The sequence below is a fragment of the Numida meleagris genome, chromosome 5 (assembly GCF_002078875.1).
Source record: "Numida meleagris isolate 19003 breed g44 Domestic line chromosome 5, NumMel1.0, whole genome shotgun sequence".
In the NCBI taxonomy this organism is placed as follows: Eukaryota; Metazoa; Chordata; class Aves; order Galliformes; family Numididae; genus Numida; species Numida meleagris.
The window spans coordinates 15,835,171-15,855,531 of record NC_034413.1 but is presented as its reverse complement, the minus strand read 5'-3'; the positions used below and the strand labels follow the sequence as shown (position 1 = coordinate 15,855,531).

The following is a 20,361-nucleotide window of genomic DNA, read 5'->3' as shown; positions in this document are numbered from 1 at the left end:
GTACTCTGATTAAGCAGGTCTTTGTTTTTCCACATACACATTTTGAATATGACGCTTTTTCCAAGATAGCTTATAGAGAATAATTTTGGCATGCGCTTGCAGAGTACATCAATTCATTTTGTGGGTTTGCTAAAGAGCTTGTACTTATATTGTAGGAATTAGCCCATGGACTGAGTGAACTTCTGTCCTATGAAGGCAACGTTGAAGAGGATTTTTACTCAACCTTTCAGGTCATTAAGTACTCAACTATAAGTGATTCTCAAACTAGTTCAGTAATCTTACCATTGTTTCTGCAGTGGAGTGGTCTGCTACTGTATGATTGGTTATTGTTCATAATGTATCTGCATGATCATTAAAGCTTGCTTCAAGAGCCGCTGTAGTGCTTGGGGCACATAGTGGCTGGCTTCATTATGGGGCTTTTAGCTGTTGTTCCTTGACAGTGTAAGTGGACCTGAGCATTGACTGCTGGGGATCCATGCTCAGCTACTGGTACCATTACAGCTCTTTGCTTGCTCTGACATTGACATTGCAGTCAGTGATCTGCTTGTGGAATTCATCTGGCTGCAAAACAATCCCTTTTCTGTCTAACTGAAGACAGAGCTTATTCCTGTTAATTTATGTGCTTTTTCCCGGAAATCTCACATAGCCTATACTTGCTTGTTAAAGTTAAAATAGTTCTGCCAGACCCGTATATCTAAGAAATGACTGTATTTCTGTTATTCAGTCAAGAAAGTCTATTTCATTTATTCATTGTTTTAGGAAGCATATTATTTAGTAAAATTTTGTGCTGGTTTCTGAACTTGTGTTGGGCTTGTATTGACCTTTTCTTGCCTCAGCTTTCTATTTCATTATTATGAAACTATGTGAGAACTTTTGTAAAGTGGTTGTTTCTGAGTTCCTAGAGAGCTACAGTGGAAGAAACACCTTCTGAATTGTATTTGATATTCCTAAATTGTTCTTAGAAATGTATTCTTTTAACTTTAAATTTGAATCCACAGCCTACGGTTTGGTAGATCACAGTTGAATGGGGACAGTCTTTCTATCTTGAATACAGGATTTCTTAAGCACTTTGCTGAGAACTGTATTATTTAACTAAAAAAACACCGTAGGATTAAAACATGTGCTTAAGAGAGAGAAGAATGACATAGAGTTATGAATACAAGCTTTGTAATTTGCTAGTATTTGAATGCTTAAGGTACTGAACTTGAGTTCTCTCTTTCTCCAGGTTTTTCAGGAAGAATTTGGTGTTATAAAATCTTACAACCTAAAGCCAAATGGAGATAAAATTCCTGTCACAAATCAGAATAGGAAAGGTACTTCAGTACATGTTAGCTACACAAGTATTACGTTTATCAATTTTTCACTTACTATAAGCATTAGTTTTGTTTAACAAAATATGAAAACTAAATTCCTGCATTCCTTTCTGGTATGCCTAACAATTTAATAGTAAATAAAAACGAATGTCCTTTGTTTTATGAATTCAGTACAATTTTGGAGAGCGCTACAAATGGCTGTTTAAATTATTACAATCTAACAAAAGAAATTATTTTTTCTCTTTTTTAGAGTATGTGCAACTTTATGTTGACTTCCTTCTCAACAAATCAATCTACAAACAATTTGCAGCTTTCTATTACGGATTTCATAGTGTCTGTGCTTCGTATGCATTACTGGTAAGAATGAAAGAGAATATCACTTCTGTTTCAAATATGTGATCATGACCTAAATTATGGAACTTAGTATCTACACTGGATGGCTTTAGGATTCATCAAGCATCTTAGTCAATGGATATGGTTGAAAAGGAGAATTAAATAGGCAGTCAGCTGATAACTGCTTTTAGTGGAATACTACAGATAAATAAAGCTCAAGTTATGTTTATCAGTACATATTTGCAGACAATTCAAAGGCTCTTGTGAGTGCTCTGCATTTGCTACAGTTGTGAGCAGTAGAGCAAGTATGTCTGTGTGCTCTTGAGTGATTACTCTTAAAATCACATTACTTTTTGCAGAAAGAGCTTTCAATGAGGTTGAAGTTAAATATTCTTGTATATTCAGTCATATTTGGCTTTTGAAATTTTTTTTTTGTATTTTACATTGTTCCTTCTGCAGTGAGAAAGAAGAGGTATTTACGTTTTTCATGAAAATTTCTGCATTCCTATGAAGTTAGCCAAGTATGGCAGACTTGCAGTAAAGCAGAATGTGGCTAGCTGCCGGGAAGTTTCAGGAAGGAGAATGATAATCTACTGAAGTGCAGTGAAGTATTTTCAGGCATTTAAAAGATGATGTAGTAAGTGAATAAGAAGTAGGTTCTTCTGTAGTAAACTTAGTGATTGCAAAACATGATTTATGGTTATATGCTTTGCACAGCAGTAAGTACAACTAAGAGTAAGTTCTGTCAGCCACTGCTACTTACAAACCTACATCAGGATTTTCAATGCAAGTGTAATGGAAATTGTTTTAAAAAAAAATCAAGATACTCTTTCTGAGATGCACATGTAAAACTTAATTTTCTTCAATCTCATTGTAATCTAATCAGAAGACAAGCTGTTATAATAACTGTAAGAATGAAAAGGAAGTGAAGAACAAAAGAACTGTAGTAAAATTTGTTATCCGTTAATTTTGTTTGGTACTGTATGGTACTGTATGCCATAATAAAAGATTCCTCCAATTTCAACTGAGGAATTTTTTCTATAAAAACAATATGTATCCATTTAATTTATAAATTGTATTGAATAATATTCTGTTAATTTTTAATCATGCAAAAAAAATTAATCTGATTCTAGTAGCATTATTTTTCACCTTTAATGGAAATAAAATATATTATACTTAATTTCTGGCAGCTGCTTCGTCCCGAAGAAGTTGAAATTCTTGTCTGTGGTAGTCCTGAGCTGGATATGTCTGCTTTACAGCGAAGTACCCAATATGAGGGCTACCAGAAAACTGATGTTACTATACGGTAGGCTTAATGTTTTTTTCTTTCTAAACTTTAAAATCAGCGTAGTATGGTAGGCTGTTGGAATAATCTCTTCAAGTGTAATCTGAAAGCGGATCATAAATTATTGATGTTTTAAAAAGCTTATTTCCAAATAAGGCAGATGCTGTTAAATTAGTGTTTTTAGACACTACAAAACAAAGGCTGTATGAAGAGGAAGAGGGCCTTAATGATATACTGTGTTGCTGGAAAGGAACTTTTAAAATGATGTAATTAGCTGGAAATGAAGGTTGGAGTTTTTTTGTTGTTGTTGTTTAAAAAAAAATTAGCTTAAAATCCCTGAGACTGAAAACTGTCTTTAATTTTGTTATACAGTCTTCTAAAAACTTTTTTCATTCAATTTCGTTTTTCATCCATTCTACTTCATACTAAGCAGTTTTATTTATTTCTTTAATAGAATAGACTTGGGCATCATTTGCCAATACGTGATTATAAAGCTCATAAAATGTGGTGCTTGTCAAGTCCTTGGGAATTTTTTCAACCTTGAATATTAGGATAATACTAATATACTATATATTACACTAAATAATTTCTAACGAGTGTCAATTCATCATATACTTTTTGTTGTATTATATCCTAATACTGCTTTGTCAGGATATTGCATCTCAAACCATTTTCTTCTCCTACCCCTGAATACAGATACTTCTGGGATGTTGTACTTGGATTTTCTCTTGACCTTCAAAAAAAGCTACTGCATTTTGCTACAGGAAGTGACAGAGTACCCGTGGGAGGTATGGCTGATTTGAATTTCAAGATTTCAAAGAGTGAAACATCCACTGATTGGTAAGTAGTCTTCTGTTGTTGTTGTTTTTCAGTTTGTTGCTCTTAAATTGTTTCCTGTGTGTCTTTATTGCATTTCAATGTCTTTTTAATGAAGAGCAAACGAATGCACAATTTTCATTAATTTATCTTCAAAATGCTTTAAACTTATCTATTGATTGCATAAATCTATGTTAGATTCAGGTTTTTTTAGTCAATCTTCACATTCAAGTCCCGGATTTCAAAGAAACTGCTTAATTATTCCTAACTGGCAACTGAGCTAATAAAAATAGCGTGAATCACCATGATCCTTTTTGAGTTTGCTGAGCCTTCTAACTTCTTGACAAGTTTGTATGTTTCTGGTAGCCTTTTATTTTAACTGAAGTGAATTAAGAAATTCCTCATACTTCCCAGCTAGCAGTTTTTGTTTTTTCTTTTTTCTTTTTAGAATGCAATACATTCTATACATTTAGAAAAATGTATAGAAAAACTTACTGGTGTGGAGCTGACTGCTAAGCAGTAATGGTTGACTTTACCCAGTTTTCTGAAATTTTGAAGGTAGTCAAAACAATGAAAAGGAACAATATTTTAACAGGCAATTTTTTTTTATTTTCTGCGGAGAGCTGAAATAAACACATAGATGAAATCAGATTTTAAAACAAACTAGAAATTACTGTAGTATTTCTAATGCTTTATTCAGTCAGCTGCTAACTGGTTCCAGTAATATGTCAAAGGGACATGAGCATCTTGCACAACAAATGAAGAAAAAACAGTCAATCTCTTAAACAGAGATTCAAAGTCTCTTTGTCTTGAAACTGGGAAACTGTGTTTTGAAATGGTGTACATCTTAGAATTATGTAGTTCTGTGTTGTGAGATGATTGTTGCAGTCAGATGCCCTGTACAAGGGTGAACATAGTGTGTGCTGACATTGCATTCTCTCACAATAGGATCAGAGACAGTAATAGCCATGAGAATTCTCAAATGAATATCCAGTTTCCCAGGTTTCCAAATTCTGAAGCAGGACTCCAGTCTGATTAACAAATACTTTCTTCTCCTGTTCAGTGGGGGGAAAAGCAGTTGTTTGGCTGGGCAGATCTGGAGAAGAGTTTTACCGTCTTTCAAGGACGTTTGCTAATGATCAGATTCCAAGCGGCTGCCTTCCAAAACACTGGCTTCAAAGAGAACATGCTAAAATGAGTCATGTGCTAAAATCCAACTTTTAAGTGGTCAAACATTAGAAATGTTTCAGTGTGTTGGGTTAATTCCCAATGTCAGATGGAGCTTCAGCACAACCAGCTAAAGAACTGTTCTCATCCGACTAATTCTTCCTAGTGCTTTGCATTTCAACAAGGCTGTCCTAGGAGTGATCTGAATGTATATGAACATGTATATTCAGACCTCAACTTTCAGAAGATACTTGCAACTTAAATGTTGTTATGTCTAATACCAAAGTTTGTGAACTCTTCTTTTTCCAGGGCTTCACTCAGCTCCTCAGTGCTTTTCCCTGAGACCTGTGTCTGTGAGGATGCCTTTAACTACACAAAACTTTCTGATTTCTGTCCTTAAAGTAACTGTGGTTCATCTAGCTCTGTTTATGCCAACTCTGTGTCCAAACTTCCTTCCTCATGTTGTGAATTCTGATTATATCCAGACTTTGTAAAGAGAAGAACCAATTTTGAAGTCATGTGGTTACTTGGACTTTGAAAAACCTGGATACACATATTTACAACTTATTAAAAAAAAAAAAAAAAGAGAGAGAGGCAGAGCAAGAAAGTTGTGGAGGAAGAGGCAGGCAAATTTTCATCCTAATACCTGAGGTGTATATGAGTAGTGTTATTTGTAATGTTCCTTTTACTTGGTTTCTTACTTAAATATTGCTTAAATGAAAATACGTTAGCAGATGACATTGCCCTGCTTCTGTCGTATTATCAAATAAGAGATTGGTTTTGTTTTTGTTTTAGGTTGCCTGTGGCCCATACCTGTTTCAACCAGCTTTGTCTCCCTCCCTACAAGAACAAGAAAGAATTGAAGCAGAAGTTGATCATTGGAATTTCAAATGCGGAAGGGTTTGGTCTGGAATAAAACAAAATACACTTCAAAAACAGCATTGTTATGTAGCACTCACTCTCCTCTAATTGTGCCTTTAAGCTTTTTGTTGTCTCGATACTGTGCGAGTCTTATCCAACTTAGGTATTTTTTAATTCAATATAAAGTGTCTGGTTCTTTCCTTAACGGCAATACATTCACTGCTTGCTTTGTCACAGAAAGTAATTTTCTTCATACAAAAAACTAGTCTATTTGATAAAAGAAACCTGATTAAGATTTCTAAGTTATATTTTGTTTTCATTTTTTCCTTAATAGCACTTTATCATTAATTGTAATTACTTAACGTCATAGGTATCCCTCTGGGAAATAATATACAGAATATTTCTTCATTAGCTAGTCCCAGTGATGGTATGTTTTCAATTATCTTAAATAGTAGAAAAGTATATAACTTACAGCATGTAGCCATATTTTTTCAACAGCAAATAGGAATTCTAGTCTTTATAAAACGTATGCAGTTTTAATATTCTGGTTTCCTTCTCAGTTAAACAGGCTATGTAAGAAGCATGTAAATAACTGCCTGTGAACAAACAGAGTTTTGATAGTGCCATTTACTGCTAAAACAATATTTTTTATTAATAAGAGGTTTTAGATGTTCTGTATTTGGCTTTTACAAATCAACCGCATCGGCTGTACGGAGAACGTTCAAAGGTACTTTATTCACCATGGGGGAATCAAGGCCAAGCTACAGGTACTACGCAACTTTTCCGTTCGTTCTTTGAAACTCACAGCAACTAATCAGATCTACTCTAATGTCATAGTAAAGAAAGCTAGATATTTAAAGTAAATTCCACATAAGTTGAAATATTTCAGGAAAAGAATGAAATCTGCAACACCTAGAAAAGTGATTGGCCTATCATTTTGTCAGCAGCTTTTATGAAAGTGTTAAGTAAGGTATGGCAGGAGTGAATGCAATAACAGAAGAATGTTGAAGCTCTCCTTAGCCTGAAGACCAGCATTTAAAGACAGTGTTTTGTGGTTTTCACTTCACAGCTACATGAAAACAATTCTTGGTGTGAGTGTTCTAAAATAGTAAATTAGGAGCTGGGGGAGATACTGGTTCTAAAATGCAGATATAATTGTAAGTCTAGATTTATTCATTAAATTGAAAGATTTTATCAGTGTGCAGTATAGAAACCTTTTTAATATGAATAGCTACTGTGTGATCTATGGACTTTTCTTTCATTTGAACGAGGCCCAGATCTTTCAAAATATTGAGGCATCCAATTTGTCAGTCTTCCCAGTTGACTTGTACTGGAAGCTGGATGCTTAAATAGCTTGTAGTGTCTGTGCTCAATTATTTATTTCTAATAAGAGTATATTATTCTTCTACAGCTAACAGATTTTCACATGATCAGCAAATTAATCTTCCTAATTTGTAGTTTCAGAGCTGTTGTGCAGTTTCTTCAACAGCTAAGCACAAATTTTATTTTATTCTCTTTCCTAGAGAATGATGATGCTACAGTTTTATTGAAGGAGAGATAAATAGAGTATTTTATGATATTTGGCACTATTTGTTGTGCTTTACTCAAAATTTATATTAAAATTTCTTTTGACCTCAGCTTGGAACAAAGCTAGGTTAGCACAGGGAATTTTAAAAGCAACACTTCAAACTCGTGCATTTTACATTGCTGCTCTCAAATGGAGATTTTAAAATAAATCTGAATTTACAGTATTTCACGTTAAGAAGCAAATGAAATGTTCACCGCGGCACTGAATGATTTAGACAGAAATGTAAAATTGCTTGAAGCTAAAAGCTGAATGTGGATATACAAACACCCCCTCCCTTTCCCTTCTTTACAGAACTGGGCTAATGGAATGTTGGTTTGTGAATAAATATCTATACAGTTTATCTGAAAACATGGCAAATTAGCCGAAATATTTTTTTAGGGCTGAAGCCCACTTTTAATAACTATTTATCTATTGTTGTTAAAATAAAAGCTTTATTTTATTTTCACTGAATTGCACTTTGTCTTGGGTTTAGTTTTATTTATTAATGCTTTTTTGATTTTACTGTGTAATATTACCTCAGAATTCGAAAAAAGCTATTGTATTTGCATTGGTTTTTAAATAAGATAGTCATTCAATAACATTTTATATATTTCCTGATGTTGATAAATAGTAAATTTTGTATTTGTTAAATGAAAGCATTGCACTGTATTTATGAAACAAGCCTCCGATCATTTTAAAACTTTTCCTCAATGATGGTTTTTTTCTTTTTGTCTTGCCTGTAATACAGCAACATTTTTTTTAATTCTCCATCATTGTTTTGTAACATACAAAAGAAATCTGGTTTGTATAAACTTGTTCATTCCTAAGTATCTATTTTTATGTATTAAAATTGTGCAGTCATTAAATTAAATACTTCAATTCCTGGTCTTATTTGTTTAATTTCAGATTTTTAAAATGTAGCATAATGGGATTGAAAGCATGATCTACATGTCTGCTTTTTTCTTTTTATCTTTCTTTAGAAACGTTTAAATCAGGAGGGACGGGGAACAAGGACAGTATCCTTCCCCGTCGCCGCAGGTCCCCGTCACAGGACTGACATCTGACCAGATTTAAACTTGTTTCTTGTCTCCTTTGTACCTCTCGAGTTACCTACAGATGGCAGCAAAGAGGAGGACCAAAATCACTTAATTAGATGTCAGACCTTCCTTTTAACTAAGAATCGATATTGTAGATAAGAAATATAAATATTCTTAAGAAAATAATTGAATATATATATATAACTTTATTCTTTGTATAGGTTTGTCACAAATCTTTTCAGATTGACAAATTCAGCAAATGTAAATTTACTTCTAGTAAATGAATATGAAGAAGAGAAAAGAAACTGCTTCTGTCCTAGCACTGGCTCTTGAAAATACCTTCTCATTCCATGAAAACTCTCAAATGTATGTTGGGATAAACGAGAGACTTTTACAAAGCCTCAACAGGAGTAGATAGCCTCAAGGCTGATACTTAACAAAAGGTTACAAAGCTTAGCTTGCCTTGTCCTATTCCAAATAGGAATCCTGTATTCCTTGTTATTTTTCATAGATGCTGTATTTACTATTCTTTCAGAATCCTTCCCTAAAAACACTGAAAGATCTCACGGGGTCCCTTAATGGTCATTTTCATGTCATAAGGAACAAGACTGTAAGAGCATTTGGTTTTCCTGCTAGAGCCCCCATATCCCTTCCAAGATAATTTCTCTTTTTATTTTAGATCAAATAATTTCCCACTCTATTTCAATTTTTTTCCTTCAGAATCTGTGATGTTGTATATTCTGAAATTCTTTCCACTTCTGAAGTTTCATAGCATCCAGAAGAATAACAGTGGGGTTGCTCGGAGTGCTGCAGATACCTCACTTGCGTGTATTAAAAATGTTCTAATTCATATTCAGATGCATTTTGTTGTTAAATTAATGAGGAAAAATAAGTCCCTGGAGATGTGCACATTTCAAATTTTTAATTAAATTCTTATTAGGATCTTTAAGCTGTAGTTTGATTTTCTCCTGGAGTAGCTGTATTCATAACTGTGGAATAGATACTTGGTTCAAAAGTGATTTGTTCTACAATCTACATCTGAGGGCTGCTCTGAAAGTAACGCCTCCTATTTTATCATGTTGGCCCATGATGCCAGAGATGAATCTTGGTGGTATGGCAGTAGAGGTGAACCTTCCCAATGCTATTCCATTACATGTTGCTGCCATGTGACGAAAAGCAGCAGAAGGGCATTCTGACAGAATGGCATATGACATGGAAGTGTGTGTGAAGCAAAGATGGGTCATTGAATTCCTCCATGCAGAAAAAATGGCACCCATTGACATTCATTGATGCTTGCTGAATATGGAGCCCAAACAGTGGGTGTGAGCATAGTGAGGTGGTGGGTGGTGCATTTCAGCAGAGGTGACAGTGATGGTGGGTCACCTCTGCTGGTGCAGAAGTTTGTGATCACAGCATGCAGCTCTGGTTCATCGCCGGCAAAAATGCATAACTAATAGTGGTGATTGTGTTGGAAAGTAGTGTTTTGTAGCTGAGAATTTGGTCTATCAAATAGTATTATTGTGCTCTTTGTATCTATCTGCTGTAGCCCCTATGGAAAAAAGTACGAGGCATTACTTTTGGAACAATCTACGTAGGAAAGAACTCTGAGGTCAAGGAAGATGGAGAAATTGTGTCTCTGAGGAGATGGTGGAGTAGTTGTTCATTTAATCTGGAATGGTGGGGGAAGTTCATGTAAGTCAGAACAGAAAAGAGCTCATTACAGAAAGTAAATGCTACCACCCTAAATTAGAGATTAATACATAAGAAAGCAAGCACAGAATCTCAGACTCCTCTAGGATTCTCACAAGAAGAAATAGAAATAGTTGGGAGAAGCCAGTTATCTTCCATTTTTCAATGAGCAGTGACCCTCTCTTCTTTCTAAATGATCTATATTTCTATCAAGCCATCATAAAAGTGAGAGTACGTTTCCCTTTTTTGCTGTTTCAGTATGCTGTTTAGCATGTTAAACTTCAGGCAGGTTAATTTATCCTTTAATGCTGCTGCTGTTTTTCCTAGAAAATCGTTTCACACCTTTTGAGGCTCATTTCTTTGTAGCCATTTACTGGCTTTGAGAGAACTGCAGAGAATTTCTTTGGTTGCTCTATTAAGAACAGAGAGGAAGGTGGCTGGCAAAAAAAAAAAAAAAAAAGGTAATTTTGAAATAAATAGCAAAGTAAAACCCAGAAGTGGGAGGGAAGGCCATTCAGTGGTTGCTTGCTTGTTTTCTTTATTGTTTTTCCCCCCCCAGTTTGTTATTTTTTCATGCACTAATCAATGACTTCACTTCCCCATGGGATGGGTGAGGGTAAAGGTAAGAGAAGTACAAAACAAGCAAAAATGAATATTGTATTTTTATTGGGTGGATCGGAGCAATGGAGAAACAAGGAGAAGGAATTCTGGGAGCAGAGGAAAAATACCATCATTAGTGGAAAGGAAAATCTAATTTCTCATAGAATAGTTCTGTAGAATTGCTTTTTAGTCACAGAAACCTAATCTCATTCCCTTCTGAATTGATGAGGTTTATGTTTCTAATGATTTAACTGTTTGATGAATCCCTTAGAGTGTGTTAAGAACTGCAGTTGTTTTCCTTAATTCAATCTCCATGTCAAATAGGGAGGCTGAAATTTGAGTAAACCAGTATTTTTCCGTGTGCACAAACGCATAGTGCTTTACAGAACTGCCTGCTTACACCAACATCAGTACAACCTTCTGCCTCACTGTTCCCTCAGAATGCTGACTTTGGTGGTAATTGTTTTGCAGTGAAAGAAAAGCTTTCCCAAGCATTGGAAGCATTTGATATTCATGCAAACTGAAGCTTTTAAGGTAATAATGTCAGTTTGGGCGTGTTGCTTATGAACAACCTAATTCCATTTTGGTTTGGGTGGTTTTGTTTCAGGACTCGGAATCTATTCAATGGAATATCTCTGTGTATTGATTTAAATGCATTAAGCTGTTATCTCAAATCAAGCATTCTGGAAGGTGAAAAGTCTGCTTACAGTAGCGTGTGCTACTGGAGATTACTGTAAATCTGTGGAAAGGATTCCACATTAATAATTACTTTGCTCTGTTAGTTGCCAGATAGGGGCTGCAATCTCGGGGGGTATTATGATAAAGCTGTGTTTGAATTTCTGAGAGGCTGTTTGCTTTTGCTCTATTGATCATCTCATAACCCATACTCACGTGATTTCCACTGGCAATGGCCTTCATATGCCTACAGGTTTTTAACATATATTTCTTACACTGAAATATAACGCCCTGGATTTGGCGTTGGCATTGGCATGTAACCAAATATGAGAGATGCAATAGGAGTAATTTTTTATATTAAGCTGATACTACTGGATTTTTCTGAGCTTTGCTTGATTTTTCCCTCACTGTGTGCTAGCTGTGTTTGGGAGTTCATTTCATTTGTACCTGCTTGCAATGCACACACTTCATATACACTGGGTTTACAAATCTGACAGCGTAATTGCTTGTGTCATTTTTCATCTCAAACTTCTTTCAAAGGAAGAAATGAACTTAATGGTTTTCCCTTCCTCATCTCTAAGGCACCAACTGGTGCATCAGATCTATTTCTTACAGTGCAAAGCTATTCTTAAGTTATCCGTTCTCTTCAATTTATTTGTTGCTGACTTTATTAGCAGAGGTTATTAATTGTATGCCATAAGCACAGATGCTATACTTAATCATACATTCAGTAGGAATTTTCATACTTGTAGGTGTACCGTGAAGAAGAAATTACTACTTTCATACAGCAGAACCAATCCCTGGCTAATCCCTCCTGTCATCCCTTAGAGCAACAACCCATGTTCTTTTCACACTGCTGCTGCCGTTCACTGTCTTCAAGATCGTCTGTCTTTCATAACACAACAGGGATGTAATTGTAGAATTATAAAGAAATTGAAGCTTTCACTTTGAACGTCCCTAGTTACAGAATCAATCCCTTTAGGCTATTTGTGACATATTTAAATTTTCTCTCCCTTTTTTTTTTTTGTCTAGAAGTCAGGTTTCACTTGGTACTTTTTTATGACATAGGGTAATTTAACAGACTTTTTAGAACAGAGTTGTCACTTGTGTACGAGTTACACTGCTGTTCTCCTGTCAGTCCTTTTCCTCACTACCTACGATGTCAATCCTCTATTTGCAGTACATCTTCATTATTCGGAGTGATTCTCATATTAATGAGGAACACTCAGTCTTGTAAATGTCTTTGCCTGTTTTGGGGGGGTTCTTTTTTTGGGAGGAGTGTCAAAGGAAGGAGTAGGGGCACTGTTCTTCACCTCTTGTTTCTGAGACCTGTTTAAGAAAAATTCATGTTGGATAACTCTTTGAGTTCCAAACCAGTCATTAAGTCATTATTATTTAATCTCTTCTTCCTTTTTCGTGTGATTAACTTATTAATTGAATTACTTGCTGATGTTTGCTTGTTTTCCTTTTCATCTTTTCATATCCCATGCTTACCTATTATCTTCTGGTGATGGGTTTCACATGCTTTTGGATTTTCAGAATTCAGATTGAAATGGGAGAGTTGAGCTCCATTATGTGAAAGGAAGCTTGGCTTGTCTTGAACCGCATGGAATCCCACCTCAACAACATTTGACAACATTTAGAAAGCTGAAGAGTTAACAATATGTCTCAAGTCTGTCTAAATGGATTGTTTTTTTTAACCGAGGCTGATTTCAGTGCTGCTTGGTGTTTGTTCAGCCATTGTACAGCCTACTGCTGTACCAGACACTGCCGAGGCTGCCATGGGAGCTGGCAGCGTGCTTTGCTCAGCAGCACCGTGCCAGGGATACAGTGAGCTGGCTGCCGATCCTGAGAGGCTGCAGCTCTTCACTTGTGCTTTTCAAGTGCTTCTCAGCTTTTTGCTCTGGAATCACTGGCACTTATGTCAGCTAGCCAATGAAGGGTATATACCAGCGGCAGTGCTCTGAATCTGGTGCCTCTGTATTCTGTGTTTCATTTCCTGTCTTTGTTTAAATAAGGTTTGCTAGAAATTGGTAAGTGGAGGTGAACAAAAAGCGTAAAATGCACATTTATTACCAAACTGATGGTGGTAGTTGGTCAACTGTGAGTCATTTTTTCCCTCCTAACTATTATCTGCTTTTTTTAGGTTTCACTTGCTCATGCTCTCTAGTGTATGGACAAGTTGCTATCCCATGAATACAAAGCCCCTGTGTGAGACCTTTCTGCAATTAGTATTCTTCTTTAATTAGGTGGATGTGGGAATCTCTGTCATGATCTCACTCAATTTGCACCCCAGTTTCAAGTCAGGGGTCAGAGGAGAAAAACTTGAAGCAGAATACATGTAAGTTTTGGACAGATCAGATAGCACTGACAAGTTGCCACCACTTTTTAAAGTCAAAGCAGTTTTGGAAATGTGCAGTGTTGATATCCTAATTTCATAAAGTCTTAACTATAGCAGATTAAAAGACAAAGCATCTACAACAAATGCTGTCTTAGAGCTTTATGTCAATAGTAGCTAGCAGAGATTTTTTTCCCCATAGCTTGTCAAACCTAAAAGTAGTGATATAAAAATATCAGAGAAGTATTGCTTAGATTGAAGCTTCATTATAGTTGTTGAATATTACTCAAGCAAAGCATACAAATAAAGATGTCTTGTACTATCGTATGCTGATACATGCTGGGCATTTAAAATGTCCATTATACCTAGTAACTCTGAGGAACAGAATTTCTTTTCTCCATCTGCTGCTTTTTCAAATAGGTGGCTCATGAAGAAAGAACCACAGAAAACAGAAAAATATGTTGTCAACTTGAATATAATGAAAAAAAGTTGATTTCTTTTTGTGCATTAAAGGTTCCTTCGGGCTTTGGGTTTTTATTTTGGTGGTGTGTTTGTATTAGGTTTATTTTGGTTGGTTGGTTGATTTTTTTGTTGATCGTGTTCCCAGGCTGACCACATGCCGAGCACAGAATGGCTTTGGCTGAAGTGAATTAGAAAACAAGAATGTTCTAGTCTGTAACCAGTCCTTACCTTCAGTGTTAGGTCTACCCTACAGTGTAATGCTTGTTTCACTCACAACTTAGTTTTACAGCAAATGTCTGTTTTTTTTCTGCAAGATATATGAATGCACATCAGAAAATACATTTGATAAAGAGATTATCCATAAATTTTATCTACAGTATTTTGCATTCTTGCAGCTATTCAAACCTATGGCAATGCTCCCTGGTGCCTTCAGAATCTACCAGAGATTGTCAAGATGTGTTACAAAGTTACTGATAAAATTGAATGGTTAATTTCAGCTAATAATATCCTTCCACGGCATGATTTACAAAGTGAGAGTGGTGCCTTGCCTTTCCATTCGACACTCAGGTGGCCATGGCATTTGCTGGTGATGGGGGAACTGATATTCAAGTTTCCTGAGGGCAGAACTTGAACTCATGTTGCTCCTAGAACGTGAGCTCCTAAATCCGTGGTTTGCATTGGGCAGAGGAAGCCTGGGCCTGTCACATTGGAGATAAGGAAAATGAAGCAGTCAAAGCCAGATCTAATCTCTCACTTGTTGTGAATGGTGTTTGAGGTCTAGCTCTTAACTGCTGTGGGTTAAATGTGTCCAAATGGAACATGAGCTTTCCTTCTGCTTCAGTGTGAATCAAAGCCTTCTCTACCCTCATCTCGGGGAAATAAAACGATGTACACTGCACTTTTAGCTGGATTTGATCTCTATCTTTGATTTATAGAAATTGTCTAATCGGCTAAACCAAAACATTAACCACGCTCAGGAGTCCTGCCTGAAACCTTCCCATTTGTGTGCAAGAGAGGCGTTACCTAAGCAGAGGGCAGGAGGAGGCTGGGAATGGGAAATCATTAAGCAAATTGTGATAACTCTAATAACTAAAGTACCATCATTCTTCACGTCTCAGTGTGAAATCCTACTGAGCAACGTGCAAAAATAAGAAAAACAATGAGCCAGAAAAATATTGCTGGCTGAAAATACAGAGAATGCTGTAAAAGTCATCATGGTAAATTGTTCCAGATATTAGTTAGCAACAACTTCTTTTTTATTATTGGACTCAGAAAATGGCACGTGTATTGTTGTTATGTCAATGCAATATTCTTCTAGCTGTGTTTAGCAGCTTAAATAGCATCATAAAACCCAGACAAGGCCTTGGCTGGCCTCTGACCCCTGATTTTCTCCAGGGAAACTGCCTTCTGTCTGGGGAGGCCAGGGGCTGAACCACAGTCTGGACAGCCCCTAGGGAGAATAAGACAAGAACTTTCAGTATCGCAGACACCACTGCCTTTCCCATCAGGTATGGAATTTATTTCTTGATGCCAGTTTATTTGCAAATATTTTCTTGTGTGAGAACAAGAGACTTTATCACCACTAATTTACTGCTTCTTTTCAGTATTTCAATCAGCATCCCATCCACTGGATAGCAATTTTGTGTGAATAACTGCAATTTAAGGCATCCAAAAATTTCTGCTTCTATAACATATGGAGAGATTTGTAAATGTAATTTTTTTAGTGGGTGTTTGCAGAGACTGCACAAACCAGTTGATGCTTATGAATGTTTTCTGGGCCTTTTCTTCTGTAAAACCCTGTTCTGGGTACTTCTGATTACAGAAAGAAGCCTAATTCTTTTTGGTATATATTTATTGGTTGTTAGGAGAAAAACCTTTGTTCTTCAAGTGCTAGAGGAGGGCATGCCTATAGAATTTTGGAATTGTTTTCATCACAAGAACAGAGGATTTTGCTTGAAATCATATACAATACAAAAACCAACCTGAATTTCCTGACTCGTGGTTCTCTGTTCTAATCATTAGCTGCTTTTCTCATGCATATAAATGAAATAGAGTCGGCTTTGAAAAATACTGGGTTGGGAGGAAAGAAAAAACATTTGGATTCTCTGTGAAATGTAGTATTTTTAACATGCTTTCTTAGCTGAAAGTAATCCATTTTGATTGTAAAGCAGTTCTGCAGAGATAGATGTTGAGAACACTGTGTTGCCTGCATTTTGAAACATAGAGTCCTTATTAAAGCCAATGAGAAACTGCCATTCATTGCAGCAGCCTCTGCATGGGTCCCATATTTGCCAACTTGTAAAAATGCTGTCAATATAGAATTTGTTTTGACTGAAGAAATTTCATTTTGACAACCCAGTTGGCAAAGACTTTAATACAACTATCTATGCACTTGCTAATTTACAGAATGTGTTCCCCGAACTCAACAACTTGATCATTCTTTGCTTATTTATGAAAATCCTAACTTTCTGTATACAACTGTAGTCTGAATGATGAAAAGGAGTTTTCAAGGCTTTGATTCCCAGTATTTTTCCCTATATCAAACTTGAATGTTTTGCAAGCATTATACCCAAAGCAAGGAACATGCCAGAAACACAAAAAGCAATTTTCTCTGAATACTCCTAAATTGTCTTGTTAGTAAGTTACTTCTCAGAATACCTTTAAAACACAAGTACGGAGTTTAAATTGAGGAGCTGTTTGTTTTCAGATGCCAGAAGATAAATAGTGTTCCTCTAGGCTTTTCCCCTGCCTTTAAGTACTGCTACACTGAGTATCATGGTTTTTTTTCACGGGACCTCTTGTTCTTTAATGAAATGATTTTGTAAACAAAAGTAAAATAGATTGAAATGCTCTTGTAACTCTCCAGTCTGAGGGGAGAGGTAATAGCTTCAGGTACGTGGTGGTTCTGAATTCATCAAGGAGAAAAATCATCAAAACAGGAACAAAAAAGACTGTGAGTAAATGTGCGTCCATTCCCCCTGGTATTTTTACAGCACGTATTTATTCAATCTTTTACATGTGTGTGCTATTCATTAATAGTTAATTGTACCATTACGTCACTGCTATAATTCTGTGTTTGGAATCAATTGTGCCTAATCACTTTCTGATTCCACTGGCTGCTGGGGAGATTCTCTCTGAGCCAAGTTTGTCCATTTCTAACGCCTTCCATCACTGTCTTCTGTGTAATTATTCTGAGGATGAGGCTACTGCAGATTGTAGAAACCTACCCTGGAGGCAATAACTTGCATAGGCACACCATCTTCCAAAACTGTTGACTGCCCTTGAATCTTTAAAGTCTATGGGTTTTTTTTGTTTTGTTTTGTTTTTTAACAGAACTTTATTAATTAAGTAAGTCAATGTCCTCTGCAGTTTCTGCAGGTATGTTTGCACTGGGATCTCAACGTAACAGCTAATCCCCTGTAGCCTCATCAAGATCATTTTTTTGTGAATCCGTCTGATATAAAAACAGACTTTTCCACTCTGGGTTTGTTGGTTGGTTTTGGTTTTTTTCATATTTGTTCCAGAATGGTTACTTTGTTGTTCACTGATCGCTTAGTCACTCCCTCTGGTTCTAGTTATTTATTTTATGTAGGAGAGAAAGTGTTTGCCAGTTGTCCTCTAGACTTATTGAAGAACGCTGATGCTGTCCAAGCCAAGAAGTGGTGCTCTTCAGTTGATGTGTAGTTCATCTAGGAAGCTTGCTCAGGTCACGTACATTGTCAGCACCAAGAAACACGATTCACAGCACTAGCAGCTATTTAAACAAGCAGAGTCATCCTTGCTCCCAAAAGTGCCTGTTCACACTGGGTAAGAATCTGTTCTATGCTTTTATCTTCACTTTAACGTCTCGTGATACAAGTCTTACATTATAAATTATTTGACCACTGTTGAATGTTTTCTATTATCTAAGACCAAATCACCACCTAATTACTTCACCTCTAAACTGTAATTCATGAATTTTTGAAGCCCTGTAGAAATTCCGCTTAACTCTGAGATTTGTGTGTGACAGATATGGGAATGCAGATAAAACATCCCCAAAGTGCACTTGTACCCCGACACCCCACACAGAGATGGATTTATGCCATGTGCCCACCACACAGGTGGCCAGGTCCATCACAGAAGCTTTCTCCCAGCAGACAGCCGCACCTCCGGTCCCCGCCCCACGGGTCACTCCTTTGGCAGCTCTTCCACATCCCTCAGCACCTTCCCTTCATGCTCTGACCAGGCGGGAGCTGGCTTATGCTCTAGCTGGGATTGGCAACTGGAGAAAGAACCTCCTGTGCTGGGCATGTCGGCCTGCCTGTGGGGCTAGATGACCCCAGTGCAGTGGGCCACGGCTGCTTGGCAGTCACAGGGTGTGCTGCAGGCAAGTCAAAGGGCTATTTTGGACTTCACTTGAACATGTTTCCAGGGATAATGTTCCCACTGTCACGACTTACTGCAGAAGTTTATCTTAAAGGCTTGTGTGGCAGCTGACGGAGATGGAAGATGAAGTGAAGCAAGCCAGTTTTTAGGTTCTTTTTACCTAAAATATCTAGCTCTGTGAGTTTAGACTCATGTTAGACCTGGCTGACAGTGACAGCCCTGAGCATCCCATGAGCAAAGCACACTTCTCCAAGGCCACTCAGCAGCATTCACACCTTGTTCTTGCAGGTGCTGGGCTTCATAATCTCACAGAATCATCAAGGTTGGAAAAGACCACTAAGGTCATCAGTTCCAAACATCAAGTATAAGCCAAAGAGGAAGAGAAAGGCAGACAGTGTGAAACAGCCTTTTCTCTGTCTGTTCCCAAGTCCTACGTCATTCCTGGTTCTGCAACACTGCAAGTGATGACAGGATTCAGCAGAATAATAAAAGCCACATCATCTATCAGGTGCTGGGGGAAGCAACAAACAAAGGAATTCACCAACTGGAAATAGCCCATCTGCCATATCAGCAGCAGCACACAGTTAAGTGCCTGCTCATCCCTCATTTGCTGGTTTACAGATGATGAGTGATGTGTCAGCCCCTTGAGCTGAGGCAGCATTTCATGCAAACTGTAAGGTCTTGGGCATAACATTAGATGTGCAAAATCTCGTCAGCACGACCTGTCCTATTTCCCCGAGGCCAGCCATCGCACCAGGCTTGCTAATCCAGCTGGTCTGAGAGCTGTATGCCTGATGCTGAATTTGTTTCCTTAGATCTTTTCTAAGCTTCACAAATGTCCTGCATAGCCCAGGCAGGGATCTAATCTATCTTCTACTTTTTCAGGCTTTTTTTCAGGATTAGCATTAGAAAAATCACATAGCAGGGTAATGAAAATCCATCTTTCTGACATCTGCTCCTATCTGCTCTGGGAGAAAATAAGTTCATGCAGGGACTAAATTAGGAACTGACACATGCCTGATAAGTCTGGATAAAATGATTTGCAAAATGATACCCCACTTCAGACTCAGGATTTGATACCCTTTGCTGTTTTGGGTGAGGAGTGCCCTCGGGCTGCTGCCCAAATCCTTCTTTCCAGCAACCACATGTTGGATGCAGGTATGTCAACCAATGCTGGTAAAGCATCTTATTTAAAACCAACCTAGCAGGCTATTAAGTCCCCTGGTATTTTGGCACTGACAACTGGTTACTGATGTCTCTGATAGTTCCAGTAGCAGCTAGCATCTACAGGAACAGAGGTACAAATCTAGCTCAGAATATAAGTCCTTTCCCACTGTGAGTAAAAAAACATGTTTGTGGGAGCTTTAACAGTGTGACATTGTGTATTCATGTCATATGTATCTGTTGTGTGTCCTGGAAATAAATTGATTTAAGGCGTTATTAATAGGCATACATCTAAAGACACAAAAATGCCTTTGTCACCTTGCAATACTTCACTAAAAGGGTGAACTAAAAATGTTCAATTATAATGATACTAATGAATTCTGTTGAAGGCAAGCTCTCTCTCATTTGAGTGTGAAACTCCTAATTTGCATAAAGCAATAATTTCCCTGGTCATCTTTATGTAGGATCCATGTGCTTTCTTAAGCTTGCTGTGAAATTCTATAGCAGGAATATGTGTCCAGATGAGAATAACAAATGAAATTCTTGGAAAAAATCCATAGGCTTCTTAGCTATAATTACTTTGGTGTTCAAATTTCTGCTACCTTCTGCAGCCAGGCGCAGCGCTGAGGGCATGGGCAGCAGAGTGTCTCAAACGTGCTTTTGCGCAGGGCTCCATGGCTCCTCTCTGC

At 37.1% G+C, this 20,361-nt stretch overlaps 1 protein-coding gene across 3 annotated transcripts in view; it reads left to right on the top strand.

The window, feature by feature from the left end:
- Nucleotides 1-7,813, top strand: part of HECTD2 (HECT domain E3 ubiquitin protein ligase 2) — a 36,612-nt gene extending 28,799 nt beyond the window's left edge. For 2 of the 3 annotated variants that reach the window (XM_021400662.1, XM_021400663.1), the window contains exons 16-21: nt 156-230; nt 1,226-1,313; nt 1,564-1,670; nt 2,837-2,952; nt 3,628-3,771; nt 5,710-7,813. In XM_021400662.1, the coding sequence (XP_021256337.1) occupies nt 156-230; nt 1,226-1,313; nt 1,564-1,670; nt 2,837-2,952; nt 3,628-3,771; nt 5,710-5,830 (651 nt within the window). In that variant the 3' untranslated portion in view covers nt 5,831-7,813. Of the gene's footprint in view, nt 1-155; nt 231-1,225; nt 1,314-1,563; nt 1,671-2,105; nt 2,284-2,836; nt 2,953-3,627; nt 3,772-5,709 lie in introns of those variants that run through there. The other variant, XR_002439973.1, reaches the window with a different exon arrangement.